At 38.9% G+C, this 14812-nt stretch overlaps 1 protein-coding gene across 36 annotated transcripts in view; it reads left to right on the top strand.

The window, feature by feature from the left end:
* LOC103031822 (protocadherin alpha-C2) overlaps nt 1–14104 on the top strand; it is a 31015-nt gene extending 16911 nt beyond the window's left edge. For 9 of the 36 annotated variants that reach the window (XM_049474808.1, XM_007228005.4, XM_049474806.1 and 6 more), the window contains one exon: nt 10761–14104. In XM_049474808.1, the coding sequence (XP_049330765.1) occupies nt 10761–10793 (33 nt within the window). In that variant the 3' untranslated portion in view covers nt 10794–14104. The other 27 variants (XR_007437874.1, XR_007437875.1, XR_007437866.1 and 24 more) reach the window with 19 other exon arrangements.
* Nucleotides 14105–14812: the final 708 nt, after the last annotated feature.

Here is a 14812-nt window from a genome sequence, read left to right as displayed (position 1 = left end):
AAGCTCAATAACAGCACATGACCCAGACCTCCATGAAAACCAGTATCTGGTTTATTTCATAATAGAAAAGGAAATAGTGAACACCTCCATGTCCATGCTGTTCTCCATAAATCCAGAGAATGGAAACCTTTATGCACTAAAGACGTTTGATTATGAGATAGAAAAGGAGTTCCTTTTCCACATCGAGGCCAGAGACTCTGGTGTTCCTCCGCTCAGCAGCAACGTGACCGTTCACATCATTATAATGGACCAGAACGACAACACACCACTTATAGTGTCTCCATGGCGCGCGCACGGCTCAGTGGTGGAGGAGAAAATCCCCAGATCCACCGATAAAGGAACTCTGATAGCCAAAGTGATCGCTATTGACACTGACTCAGTGCACAACTCCCGGATCACGTACCAGTTCCTTCAAAACACTGATGCTACTTTATTCAGCTTGGACCAGTACAATGGAGAAATTCGGACCATGAGGATGTTCAGTTACAGAGACTCTCGCCACCAGCGGCTGGTGGTGATCGCCAAGGACAACGGAGAGCCCTCGCTCTCTGCTACAGTCACCATCAAACTGTCCACGGTGGAGACCGCGCTCAAAACCTACGCGGATATGACTGAAATTCCTGAATATGACATATTTTCAGACTTGAATCTGTATCTGGTGATCGGATTGGGCTCTGTGTCATTTCTTTTACTCATCACCATACTGGTGACCATCGTGCTGAAGTGTCAGAAACCTAAACCCAGCAAAGCAGGTCCCCCCTGTAGGAACAGTGTGATCAGTGAGAGGAACTCTACTATCGCTGATTCCACCCTGGTCTCCAACGATGCCTACTGGTACAGTTTGTTTCTGGCAGAGACGAGGAAAGGAAAGCTGGTAGTTAGGCAGCCTGTGCCAAAGGGGTCGAGATACATTGTGTCCAGTTTACCGAGGAGTACAGGATTGACCGAGACCAGTGACTCCGCTGCGTCTACTCTGCAGGTACGTAGTTTAGTTTTAAGTAACTATATTTTGCGTCTTTTTGGAAGATATTTTTACTTTACTTTCTTCTGTGACTTTATATGTTCATGTATATTTTATATATATGCTGTTTGCAAATAATCTTTTGAAAATGCTGAACGCTGGTTCTTATTCTGAATGATAGAAAATACTTGCCGAATATGGTCCAGATACATGCGCAACGCGTCGCTGTTCACCAACGAATTCTTCTTGCTTCAAGACGCCACGACCACTTTGTCTTAACAGTGGGATCGTCGTATTTGTGTCACTAATGCCCGGTGATCTGCTAGCTCTGTGTTCCGTGGATTTGCTGCTTCGAGTACTGAAATTTTATTTCTGGTGGTTTTGCATTTAATCGTGGTTTTGACATCAAACAAGAAAAACAATACAACTGTCCTTTCGGAATACATATTGCGTTCTTGTATTAATGCAAGGGCATGATGGAGAGCAACACAGCTGCACGATCACAGAGAAGGTACGTTTATATCTTGCTTTTCGCTGCTGTGATAAAGACGGCGACCACCGTTACACACTACTCCATTCCAGAAGAAATGGAAATAGGATCCGTTGTTGCCAACCTTGCTGCAGACTTGGGGTTGGATGTGATGAGCTTGAATAAAAGAAGTATGCGCTTAGACGTTATCGCAAATAAGAAGTACCTCGACGTAAACAAAGACACAGGGGAACTATTCATTGCAGAAAAGGTGGACAGGGAGTTATTATGTAACATAAAAACATCGTCATGCTTTCTTAAAATGGATGTTACAATAGAAAACCCGAAACGAATATTCAACATAGAACTGGAAATAGTGGACATCAATGACAATCCCCCACATTTTAGGCGAGACACAATACATCTTGATATATCTGAGTCCACATCTGTCGGGGAGAGATTTTCACTTAATAATGCGGTGGATCCCGATTTTGGCTCTAATTCAATCAAGACATACTACTTAAGTGAAAGTGAACACTTCTCCATTGAAATTCAGACTGGAAGAGATGGGTCCAAGTTCACAGACTTAATATTAAAAAAAGCTTTAGATCGTGAGGAACACGCAGTTCACAATTTGATACTCACTGCTGTGGATGGAGGAGTCCCCGCGCGCTCTGGCACAGCCAGCATTATTGTACGCGTGCTTGATACGAACGACAACGCCCCACAGTTTGACAAAGACAGTTTCACCATAAACCTTATGGAGAACTCACCAATAGGCAGCCTCGTGATTAAATTAAACGCCACAGATAAAGACGAAGGCTCAAATTCAGAGATTCTCTACTCATTCAGTCTTTATACGTCAGAAAAAACACAAAGTACATTTGGATTAAATCCGGAAAATGGTGAGATTAGAGTAAAAGAAATGATAAATTATGAAGATTTCAAAATTTATAACATGGAGATAATAGCAACAGATAAAGGATCGAATAGTCTTTCAGGTCACTGTAAAATAACAGTTGTAATTACAGATATGAATGACAACCATCCTGAAATTTCTATTAAGTCTTTTACGAGTCCAGTTAAAGAGGATATTGATGTAGGTACAGTAATTGCAGTTGTCAGTGTGAATGATAAAGATTCAGGAGAAAATGGCCAAATAGATGTTCATATATCTGATAAGTTGCCATTCAAACTTAAAGAGTCGTCTGATTATTATTATGAGCTCGTGGTATCAGAACCATTAGACCGTGAAAAAGTTCCAGAATATGAAATCACATTTACCGTCACTGACAGAGGAACTCCTCCGTTATCTGATAATGAAACTATGACTCTAGAACTACTGGATGTGAACGACAACGTTCCACAGTTTTCACAATTATTCTACACCATTCAGGTGAAGGAAAATAACGCACCAGGAGAACTACTGAGCTCCCTCACAGCACATGACCCAGACCTCCATGAAAACCAGTATCTGGTTTATTTCATAATAGAAAAAGAAATAGTGAACACCTCCATGTCCATGCTGTTCTCCATAAATCCAGAGAATGGAAACCTTTACGCACTTAAGACTTTTGATTATGAGATAGAGAAGGAGTTCCTTTTCCATATTGAAGCCAGAGACTCTGGCGTTCCCCCGCTCAGCAGCAACGTGACCGTTCACGTCATTATAATGGACCAGAACGACAACACACCACTTATAGTGTCTCCATGGCGCGCGCACGGGTCAGTGGTGGAGGAGAAAATCCCCAGATCCACCGATAAAGGAACTTTGATAGCCAAAGTGATCGCTATTGACACTGACTCAGTGCACAACTCCCGGATCACGTACCAGTTCCTCCAGAACACTGATGCTACTTTATTCAGCTTGGACCAGTACAACGGAGAGATTAGGACCATGAGGATGTTCAGTTACAGAGACTCGCGCCACCAGCGGCTGGTGGTGATCGCCAAGGACAACGGAGAGCCCTCGCTTTCTGCTACAGTCACCATCAAACTGTCTACGGTGGAGACCGCGCTCAAAACCTACGCGGATATGACTGAAATTCCTGAATATGACATCTTTTCCGACTTGAACCTGTATCTGGTGATCGGACTGGGCTCTGTATCATTTCTCTTACTCATCACCATACTGGTGACCATCGTGCTGAAATGTCAGAAACCCAAACCCAGCAAAGCAGGTCCTCCCTGTAGGAACAGTGTGATTAGTGAGAGGAACTCTACCATCGCAGATTCCACCCTGGTCTCCAACGATGCCTACTGGTACAGTTTGTTTCTGGCAGAGACGAGGAAAGGAAAGCTGGTTGTTAGACAGCCTGTACCAAAGGGGTCGAGATACTTTGTGTCCAGTATACCGAGGAGTACAGGACTGACCGAGACCAGTGACTCAGCCGCGTCTACTCTGCAGGTAAGTATCTTATTTGATGGATTTTTTTGGTATGTTTTTTTGTTGGTATTTTCTTTTTTGGTATGGTTTAATTCTTTTCTCCGTTGGGGAACATGCTTTTTGTTTTCGTCAAAGAACAGATTAGTTTTAGGCACATTATTTAACCTTTGCTAGCTTAGTTAATAGTCTTAAAATATAGTAGGTTCCACAGTTTCTAATCAACAGAAAAAGCTCAACTGCATTTTTGTGCATCGCTGTGCACAACGCGTCGCTGTTCACCAACAAATAAGGTTGAACACAGTCGCCATAATATCACGTCTTTCCAAGGAGATTTTCGCATTTTCACCTCAGCTTTGTGCTCTGCATCGTGGATTACTTAACGGCAAACTACAACATCTAATGCTCTGGCTTTCTGCGTGGACAAGTGTCGTGTTTACAGTAAATATTTGTTCTTACCATCTGATATTTTACTGCATCTGTCGCGTTTAACGCTCAATTATTATGGAGAGGCACATCGAAATTCACTCTCAGAGAAGGTACGTTACTATCTTTCTTCTGACTGCAACCATTAACATGGCGTTTGCTGTTACCCACTATTCCATTCCTGAAGAAATGGAAGAAGGATCCATTGTTTCAAATCTAGCCACTGATTTAGGACTGGATGTGAAAGCGCTGAACCAACGTAAGATGCGTTTAGAGATCGTGGCAAATAAAAAGTACTTGGAAGTGAACAAAGAGACTGGAGACTTGTACATTCAAGAACGGATGGATAGAGAGAATTTGTGCGCCTCCAAAACGACTTGCTTTTTGAAACTAGATGCCATTATAGAAAATCCTAAACGTATGTTTAATATTGAATTAGAAATTATGGACATTAATGACAACGCACCCCAATTTCGGAGGGATGTTATTCATTTGGATATTTCAGAATCTACACCCGCTGGTGAAAGATTTTCTCTAACTAACGCATTTGATCCGGACGCTGGAACAAATTCGATTAAGACGTACTTTCTCAATGACAATGACCACTTCAGCATTGAAATTCAAAGTGGCCGTGATGGATCCAAATTTCCAGATTTGATTTTAACGAAAGCTCTGGACAGAGAAGAACAGTCAGTTTATAATTTAATACTTACTGCTCTAGATGGTGGACTCCCTGCACGCTCTGGCACAGCCAGCATCATTGTGCGCGTGCTGGATACGAACGACAACGCCCCTCAGTTTGATAAAGACAGTTACACCATTAAACTAACGGAGAACTCACCTATAGGAAGTCTTGTTGTTAAACTAAATGCAACAGACGCAGATGAAGGGTCAAATTCCGATATCATGTACTCCTATAGTTTATATACATCTGAAAAAACTCAGGACACTTTCAGTTTAAATCCAAACAATGGAGAAATCAGAGTTAAAGAAATGATTAATTATGAGGATTTCAGGATTTATGATATGGAAATCTTAGCAGCAGATAAAGGAGTGAATTCCTTGTCAGGAAAATGCAAAGTGAGAATTTTAATCACAGATATGAATGACAACCACCCTGAAATTTCTATTAAATCATTCACAAGTCCTGTAAAAGAGGACATAGCTGTAGGAGCAGTCATTGCAGTTGTCAGTGTAAGTGATAAAGATTCAGGTGAAAATGGTCAAATAAATGTTTATATATCTGATAAACTGCCCTTTAAGCTCAGAGAGTCTTCTGATCATTATTTTGAGCTTGTGGTTTCAGAACCGTTAGACCGTGAAAAAGTTCCAGAATATGACATCACATTTACCGTCACTGACAGAGGAACTCCTCCATTATCTGATAATGAAACCATGACTCTAGAACTGCTGGACGTGAACGACAACGTACCTCAGTTTCCACAATCATTCTACACCATTCAGGTGAAGGAAAATAACGCACCAGGAGAATTACTAAGCTCAATAACAGCACATGACCCAGACCTCCATGAAAACCAGTATCTAGTTTATTTTATCATAGAAAAGGAAATAGTGAACACCTCCATGTCTATGCTGTTCTCCATAAACCCAGAGAACGGAAACCTTTATGCACTAAAGACGTTTGATTATGAGATAGAGAAGGAATTCCTTTTCCATATCGAGGCCAGAGACTCTGGTGTTCCTCCGCTCAGCAGCAACGTAACTGTTCACATCATTATAATGGACCAGAACGACAACACACCACTTATAGTGTCTCCATGGCGCGCGCACGGGTCAGTGGTGGAGGAGAAAATCCCCAGATCCACCGATAAAGGAACTTTGATAGCCAAAGTGATCGCTATTGACACTGACTCAGTGCACAACTCCCGGATCACTTACCAGTTCCTCCAGAACACTGATGCTACTTTATTCAGCTTGGACCAGTACAACGGAGAGATTAGGACCATGAGGATGTTCAGTTACAGAGACTCGCGCCACCAGCGGCTGGTGGTGATCGCCAAGGACAACGGAGAGCCCTCGCTCTCTGCTACAGTCACCATCAAACTGTCCACGGTGGAGACCGCGCTCAAAACCTACGCAGATATGACTGAAATTCCTGAATATGATATTTTTTCAGACTTGAACCTGTATCTTGTGATCGGACTTGGCTCTGTGTCATTTCTCTTACTCATCACTATACTGGTGACTATCGTGCTGAAATGTCAGAAACCCAAGCCCAGCAAAGCAGGTCCTCCCTGTAGGAACAGTGTGATCAGTGAGAGGAACTCTACCATCGCAGATTCCACCCTGGTCTCCAACGATGCCTACTGGTACAGTTTATTTCTGGCAGAGACAAGGAAAGGAAAGCTGGTAGTTAGACAACCCGTGCCAAAGGGGTCGAGATACATCGTGTCAAGTATACCGAGGAGTACAGGACTGACCGAGACCAGTGACTCGGCAGCATCCACTCTGCAGGTAGGAATATCAAAATGTGAATGCTGCAGATTCTTCAAAGGTTCTAACACAAAATATTGCCATCTTTACTGTGGCGGTCTTGTCTCATCTGCTCACAATAGTAGAAGAGTCGTATTTTCCATGTTCTTAACAGTTGGCTTAGTCATGCTGTCATATTTTCTTACAAACATTCTTATTTTTTCAGTTTACTTGAGGTCCATATTGGATGATTGGATATTCTTTTTTTGCTTTGAGCTTTTCAGCTTTAAACTTGTCAGCATCCAGTTTTGGAAGTGTTATCTCGTGAGGTTGACCACTGACCCACCAGAGTTTGAAGGAGACCTGATAGAGGGTGTTAGATAAATGAGACATTATATTCTGAAGCTAAGTGAGCATTTACCATTTGTCAATTCTTGTTGTCACATTAGTTTGCTAGTAATACTTAGCAGAAGTCATTATGACCCACAGCACAGTGGGTTGTAATGATTGTGACCGGTAGACTTCCATAGGACATGATACTAGTTCCTGTCCCATGACTTTTGGCATGATAGTTTATAAATTGATACCACAATACTCAAGCAAACCTTATAACATTTTCTTAATTTTATTACTTAATTTATTCTTACAATAACAGTTTTTTGTTTTTTTCAGCTTTTCATTTCTTAAAAAAAGAAAAGTATGTATAATTGTCTTTTCAGTTCACAATTGTTTTGTGCTGATTTATCATATAAAATCCAATAAAATGCAATACCAGTTTGTATGTGTATCATGAATAAATGAGTTCAAGTTCAAGGGGTACTATATGTATAAAATAAACTGTGGTATTTTCATTATTATTTAGCTTACATTATATTAATGTTTAAGGTCATTTAGGATAATGCAATACAAAACAAATAATATTTAGTGCCTTGCAACGTTTAGTTGAATGATTTCCTTTATCTCATCAATTTCTGAACCCTCTGTGAGCTGAACCGGGTATTTTGGAAAAATAATTGTTTTACACTGTAAAGGCAGAATGTTCCCAAACTGACACAGTGATTTCATTTTATTTCTTTTCAAGTGTGATAGCTCAAGGGAAAAATAGACATTGCAGTGTTTTAAATAATTGAATGAATCCACTGTTTACCATGATTCTAATATCTTATGCCAACTGAATTTCTTCTGTTTTCCTCTCATCCCCAGCCCCTCTGGCTGCTGGGTCAGTTGCTGTGTGCCGGTGGTGGAAAGCTATGGCTAATGTCTGCTAGCAGGTTTACTGACATGTTGCTTTTCTCACTCAGCAGTGTGACCTATACTTTCAGTGCTGCTGCTGCTGCCTCTTCACTGTGTCTTCACAATTATAAAGCATTGACAATTCAGTCACTGCATCAAGTTTTACTGTTAAACACTGTCTGAAATGGAATTATGTATCAGCAGTTGGGCCCATGTTGTTATTAAAATTGTAGCAGTCTTCTGTTACATAGCCTGTGAATTTCTTTGTGTGTAAATACCAAGACAACTTTACAAATAATGGTGAAATGTGTGTATATAATTCAAATGCATGCATAATTTCTATGTGAATAATAATTTACAGTTGGCCTATGTTTTATTTATGAGTAAAGATGTACATATTTGATTAATATTAATTGGTCTATAGTAATTCATTGGTCTATTTGCCCAAAGTGTGTACTTTGTTTTATAAAGACTTTAGATTATTTAAAATGTTGAGGTCACTGTACAGATACATAAAATACAATGTAATTAATGTTCAGTAATGTGTGATTCACGTGTTTGAATGTTTGTGCACGTAGAAGAAAAGATGAAGAGATAAAGAGATATGGTGGTTGATTATTCACATTTTAATCACTGTATTTATTTAGATGTTTAAATTGTTTTCTTTTTCCTTTGTTCATGTCGGTTACTTATGGCAGACAAGCAATCTGTTTCAACTTCTCTTTAAACATTTCACTTTGCTTAAATTGTGAAACAGGTTCTCCCCACGCACAAATGGGTGGGATAAATATATGTATCATTTTTATTTATTTAAAAAATATTATATTTAATATGCTGTATGTATATGTTTGTTTACTTGAATGGTCCCTTCTATGGTCTCGTTGATGCTCAACTGACATTCAACTAACTTTCAACTGAATATCTATTAAACGCAATGTTGAATGTAAATGATTTAAAATAAAACCTAACCCTACACCTAACCCTAACCTTAACCATTAATCAACACTAAAATCTAATCCTACACATAACCCTAACCTTAACCTAAACTTTAAATCTAGTTGGATGTAGGGTTGCATTCAATAAAGAAAAAAATACTTTCACCTTTCAGTTCAATTGCATTTAATAGACAGTTGAATGTTAGTTTAATGTAAGTTGAGCATCAATAAGGGCATCAAATGGACCGTCCAAATAAAGTGTTACCGTTTGTTATTTGAAGTTCTGTGAATATGTTTAAATCTTCTTTCCATTTGTTATAGGGGGTGGGGTGTGAAAGATAAATTCCAGCCAATCCACTAGAAAAAACAGGGGTCAGGAATTTCCAAGTGGGCTATACTAAAGTGGATTGCATCTAGCTTAACAAAACATGTCAGATTAATGTAACAAACATTACAAAACATCACCATAATTGAATCCATGTTATCTGTTTGTATTTCTGCTCTTCATTTCTTAGCTCAGGAAAGCAAGCTGTAAGAAAACACCAATGATTTTAGCTATCTGATTTGATTTCGTTGACAGATTTGACCTTGATATATGTTGCTTAATTCAATGATTGAAATTCCTGTTTCTTGTTTTTGTTTCTGTTCTAAAGTACTCAAAATGAGCGAGGTCCCTTCCTGTGCTGGAGGTATGCAGCCCTGTTGTCCTCTCTTTGGAGCGCCTCAGCCAAGCGCACTTTGACCTTTGACCTTTTCTAATATGAGTGCTAATGTTTGTTTCTCCGTTTTGGTGTTTTGTATGTGCAGTTTGAATTGTCTTGTTGTAGGAGGAGCTGTGGACTGATTTAGAGAAGTCAAATTAGTTTTCATTTGACTGTGTTTTCCTCTTTCAATGCTTTAAAAATCTTAAATATGTTTTAAATATTGTCAGATTGAGAATTAAGAACAACACAGTGCTTATAGTTGCACAGTGCTTATAGTCATGGTCAGTGTTAACATTTAAAAGGCTACAGCGGGTATGATCTCATTGTGATTAATTTTGTGGGTGGCTTTACATGAACGCCTTTGATTTACAGTGCTTGCCAGCAGACATGTTAGTAACAGTAACGATGAGGATGATTTAACATGTGGTCTGTTTGGCAGCGGATCAAATGGTAGTCCAATTAAAGTGGGGGACTAAGGTATGCCTTTCTCTCCAGTCTTTTTTCAGCAGAGACACAGACTCAGTCACACATCTGTCACAGATACTGCAGCCTGTTCCTGTGTAGACCTGCATTGTGCACCTGAACAACAATGTTACTGCAAATGAAAGAAAAAAAGGGATGAATCCACCCACCTTTGCCTTTCTAGGCAAATACAAATATTCACTTCCCAATTTATACAACAAAAAATAAATAAATATAAAGACAAGAGAAATCTTTTACACACACCCTCCACATGGTTTTATGCATGTTATTTATATATTTATTAATGTATTGATTTTTAATTTTAAAGATATTCATAATATCGTAAACACCATTACTAAAGCTTACTACTTGTATGTTTGACTGTGTTTGAATGGTTGGGCTAATAGACTGACTCACATACTACTTCTGGTGAATTCCTGTTCACAGACAATGTAATGTGACTGCTCAGGGATGGTAAAATTAAAAAAATAATCACCAGATAATTTGATATAGTGTTCTTATCACCCTCTCATCCCTCCCAACCACACCTAATCTTTGAGCATGGTGTTCATACAAAGACCCCCATCACCTGTCAATCAAAACCGAGGTCACATTTTTGGTGTTTTGCCTGTAGCCCCTTGTTTGAATGACAGGCCTCGGCTGCATGAGATGTGTTCAAATTCTGGCTTACCACATGGACGTGGCTGGTGAATATTTTGCCCTTGACAGTCTCTCATTGTTCTTTCATTGGCAGGCATCCACTACCACCAGCAGCAGTTCCTCATGAGGCCCCTCCCAACCCTTTTCAGTAGAGTGATGTGGAGAATATCCTGACTGACCCAAACAAGGGTGGACCACGTCCAGCCAACGCCTTCTCACCTGCCTGGTTACCTGTCTCCTTGCAAGGATTCTGTCTAACTGCACACACAATCTAACACACATTTCACGCCCTTGGCTTTCAGCTTGCATAAATGCAGATAATCTAACTGACTGGACAGAGGGAAAACTCTGTCGCTGTTTGTGACTGATGGATGCGCTTACACGGATATCAGCAATGCACATCTAGCCTCCACCTCAATGCAAAACCTTGTGAGCCCTCACAATGTCCAATGTGTTTACTGCATTAAACTCGGATGTTATTTCAACGTGCATGGATCTGCATGGCTAAGTCATCGACTTTCATTCTGCATCTCAGTGATCTAAGAAACAAGCAAAACAAAAAAAATCCTAAAATGCAACCTACAACAGAGAATAAGGAAAAAAAGGAAGCACAAAATGGGCTGATGTGAAGGGTCTCTGGAACTGTGTTAAAGGTATCTGCAGCCTTCTTCTAATGGATGTTTAATTATGTACTTATTTATTTTCAATGTATTTTATTATTTAATACAATACTACCAAGTAAAAAAAAGCATCAACATGTACTATTACTGGAAAAAGGGAAAGTGTTGTTTTGTGAAAAGTCTGTGTACATATGTGTATGGTACCACATCTTTGTCACTGTTTATATCAATTGTTTTTTCTTGTGTAAAAATGAAAGAACAGAAAAGACACAGAATATTATTAACACATACTTGTATATGACAGTATGCTTGTCTGGCCTATGTTTCCCCTCACATAAGTGTCTCTTTTCTAAAACAAATGTGTTGCATAACAAAAGTGTAATTTTGCCATTAAAGTATCTTTACAATTATTGTAGTAAAGATGCATAGGTGACACCTGACACTTGCTCCCCTAAGTGCTCTGCTAAGTAAATCTTATGCTTAATTATTCAGAAGACACATACTGCCAGTCAACTGTCCCTGCAGTTACATTAAGACTCATACAGTAGCTCCTTTGTCTACACAGACTCATAAAAAAAGAGTCATAAAAAATATGTTGGTCTATGATAAGGTTACGTTGCATTGCTGCACTTTTTTCCACAAAAGGCCAGTGTGACTGTCAGTTTTTAAATTCTATTTAAGTAGAAACACATAACTTTTATTCAGTCCATCATCAAACAGTTTATTTGAAGCTTGTTTGGAGTTAAAACCAGACAAAGCTTTACAGGCCCTTTCCTTTACAAACTAAACTGGTTAAATGAACCCTGCTTTACAGTCTAAACAAAATGCAGTTGATATGTTTTCATTAATATATAAATTAGGTTGAGAATATTTTGATTTATAATAGCATTATAATGGTAATTAAATGTTTATTTGAGACAATAACAAGATCTTTTCAGTGAAATTAATTTTCCATGAACAATGACACTATAAGTAATATATAGCTTCCTGTAGCCTATCCTGCAAGCATTGTGGTCAAACTTTAAACAACCTATTTACATTTTATATACGTTTTTCTAGGCTTGTACTACATTATGCTTGTTTTAAGCAAATCAAAAAATGACATCTGATGCTAAATATTTGTTTAGTTTATGCAAAAATGTTTTGGAGGTATTCTGATGTATTTGGAGGTACTGAAATGTTACATACTGCTTAGGCTGTAAAAAAAACAGTTGCAGCATTATTTTGTGGTTTCATATATAACTGGTGTACAGGCTGTTAAAAGTGCTTTTTGTGAATGATTACATTAGTAGTGCAATATATTATGTTTCCATTAATCCTTAGTATGCAGTCAGTATACAGTGTCTTATCATTCTGCAGATGTACTATATATTCCAACATATATTCATTGTGAACAGTAATCAGTGTTTTTTTTTCCAAATATGTGTATGGTGTTCTGATGACTTCCTCAGGCAGTGCACAATGTGAGGTCAAAGTACTAGGATACACACAGTTGGATTTATAGAGATATCAATTGCTGACATAGAAGCTGTGGGAAGATATGTTACCTTTTGTTTTGAAGGCCTGAATAAAAAAGTGTTCTTAACCTTGAAGCCAAGGGCCTGAGGGGTGTTTTTGTCAAAACAGACTATTTTGCATGCAAAGTGTTAGAGAATCAGAGACTAATTGCTAAATGAGGATGACAAAAGATGAGTATTTTTGTCTGTGTGTGTGTGAAAGAGAGAGAGAGAGAGAGAGAGAGAGAGAGAGGAATGAGGTATATAGATGAAAGAGCTGCAAGTAGGTCATCTAAGCTTCTGAAAGTAGGTATTATTAATTTCATCAGAATCCTTTTTTTCTGGTGTAAAAATGGCCTTTCTATTTATATTGACCAGATTCCTAAAGCAGAAAATGTTCACCCTTTTACACTCCCTTTGTTGTTTATCTCCTTGTAAGATTTTACAAGCTTATATTCCTATTTCATAACTACAGGAATGATGTCTGGATGCTCACATCATTAGAGAGAAATATTGTCTAGTAGGTTCTGGCTGATTGATGGGTATTTTTTGTTAACATAGAGTTTAATTATGTACAATGTTTATTATTCGCAGCCAAGCTTTTAACTTTTTTCCACCAATGCATTTCATTTTAAAATGTAAGGAAAGAGCCTTAGTTCAACCTCAGTAAATCTGTGTCCTGCCTGAGAAAAACATCATCAGATTTTCTCCTTCTATCTTGCATTCCAGCATATATTACCAGTCTTGTAAGAGCATATATATCCTAGGAAATAAAAAAAATATAGAAAAATATAGAAATTCAGCATATCCTCAATGATATGATATTGTGTTTGAAATTAACTGTATGCTATTGTACTGACTTATAACAGAATGCATTTTTCGTTCTAAAAGGCATATGATGCACATTGTTCAAATCTCTAGTGTGCTCATGAGGATTTGGCTGTCTGAATGTCTGTGGTGATTGACTGGAGTTAGGGAGAGGAAGCAAAAACATTATTTTGCTATGTTGGAACATTTTATTACTATGATTAATTCTGAAGTGACTGTGCTTTTTTATATTTGCTGCTTCTTTTTGTGCATGAAACAGTGTTTATTTGTATGTACATGGAGCAAATGAAGAGGTGAATAAATCTAAAGTAGACTGATAAAATATGTTTATTTACATATCTCTGGTTTTATTTACTTTTTTGAGGTTCTGTAATGTTACAACTTTATGCTTATTTTTGGATCATTATGAGCTGTGATGTTCGTTCTCATTGCTAAACAAATAACACTTTTCTATGTAAATACAAAAGTGTGAATAAAATTCATGGTTAGATTCAGTTTGTGAATGTTGACTTTATGTTGTACTACTGGAAGGCAGAAATCAGGAGCATATCAGAGCCTACCCTCTCCTTCTCTTATACTGACCTAATTCCTTCCTTTCAGCTTACAGAGCAAAGAGAGACTGCAGTACTGCTGTGAGCTACTGCAGAGAGCACACACACACACACACACACAGACACACGCAGACACACACACACACACACACACACACACTGCTCTTTCTTCCAATAATGTGATGACCAACACCCTTCTTTCCCACTACATTCAGTCAATACTTTCAGCCTCTCCTACCCTCTACCATTCGTCTCATGGTTACACCCAAAAAGAGTCCCATCCCCCCATTTGCAGCTGCTTCTCCCTGACACTGCAGTGACAAAGCCTTCATCAGCCTGCAGTACTTAGTGCTGGTTTCTAGGCGACACCAACCCCACAGATAGGGGTGAAATAAATGAGTTGGGGGTGATATGAAAAATGAAACAATATAAGCTAAATAAGCTACATTTTTGGGCTGTATTTGATTCACTGCGTTTTCAATCCAAGGTCTTTTTGGATGTATCCCCCATCACACCTCCCACTCCAGACTCTGAAACAGCAGCGTTCAGCACCACAGACAGCGGTCTGCCCCCTGCAGAAGGGCCGTAGCTAGGCAACGGGCTGCTGGTTGAGAGAGGGGCGTGGGGTGGGGGATGAAGCAGCCGGTAATG

This window comes from Astyanax mexicanus, chromosome 2 (genome assembly GCF_023375975.1).
Source record: "Astyanax mexicanus isolate ESR-SI-001 chromosome 2, AstMex3_surface, whole genome shotgun sequence".
In the NCBI taxonomy this organism is placed as follows: domain Eukaryota; kingdom Metazoa; phylum Chordata; class Actinopteri; order Characiformes; family Acestrorhamphidae; genus Astyanax; species Astyanax mexicanus.
This window is presented reverse-complemented; position numbering and strand designations above follow the sequence as displayed.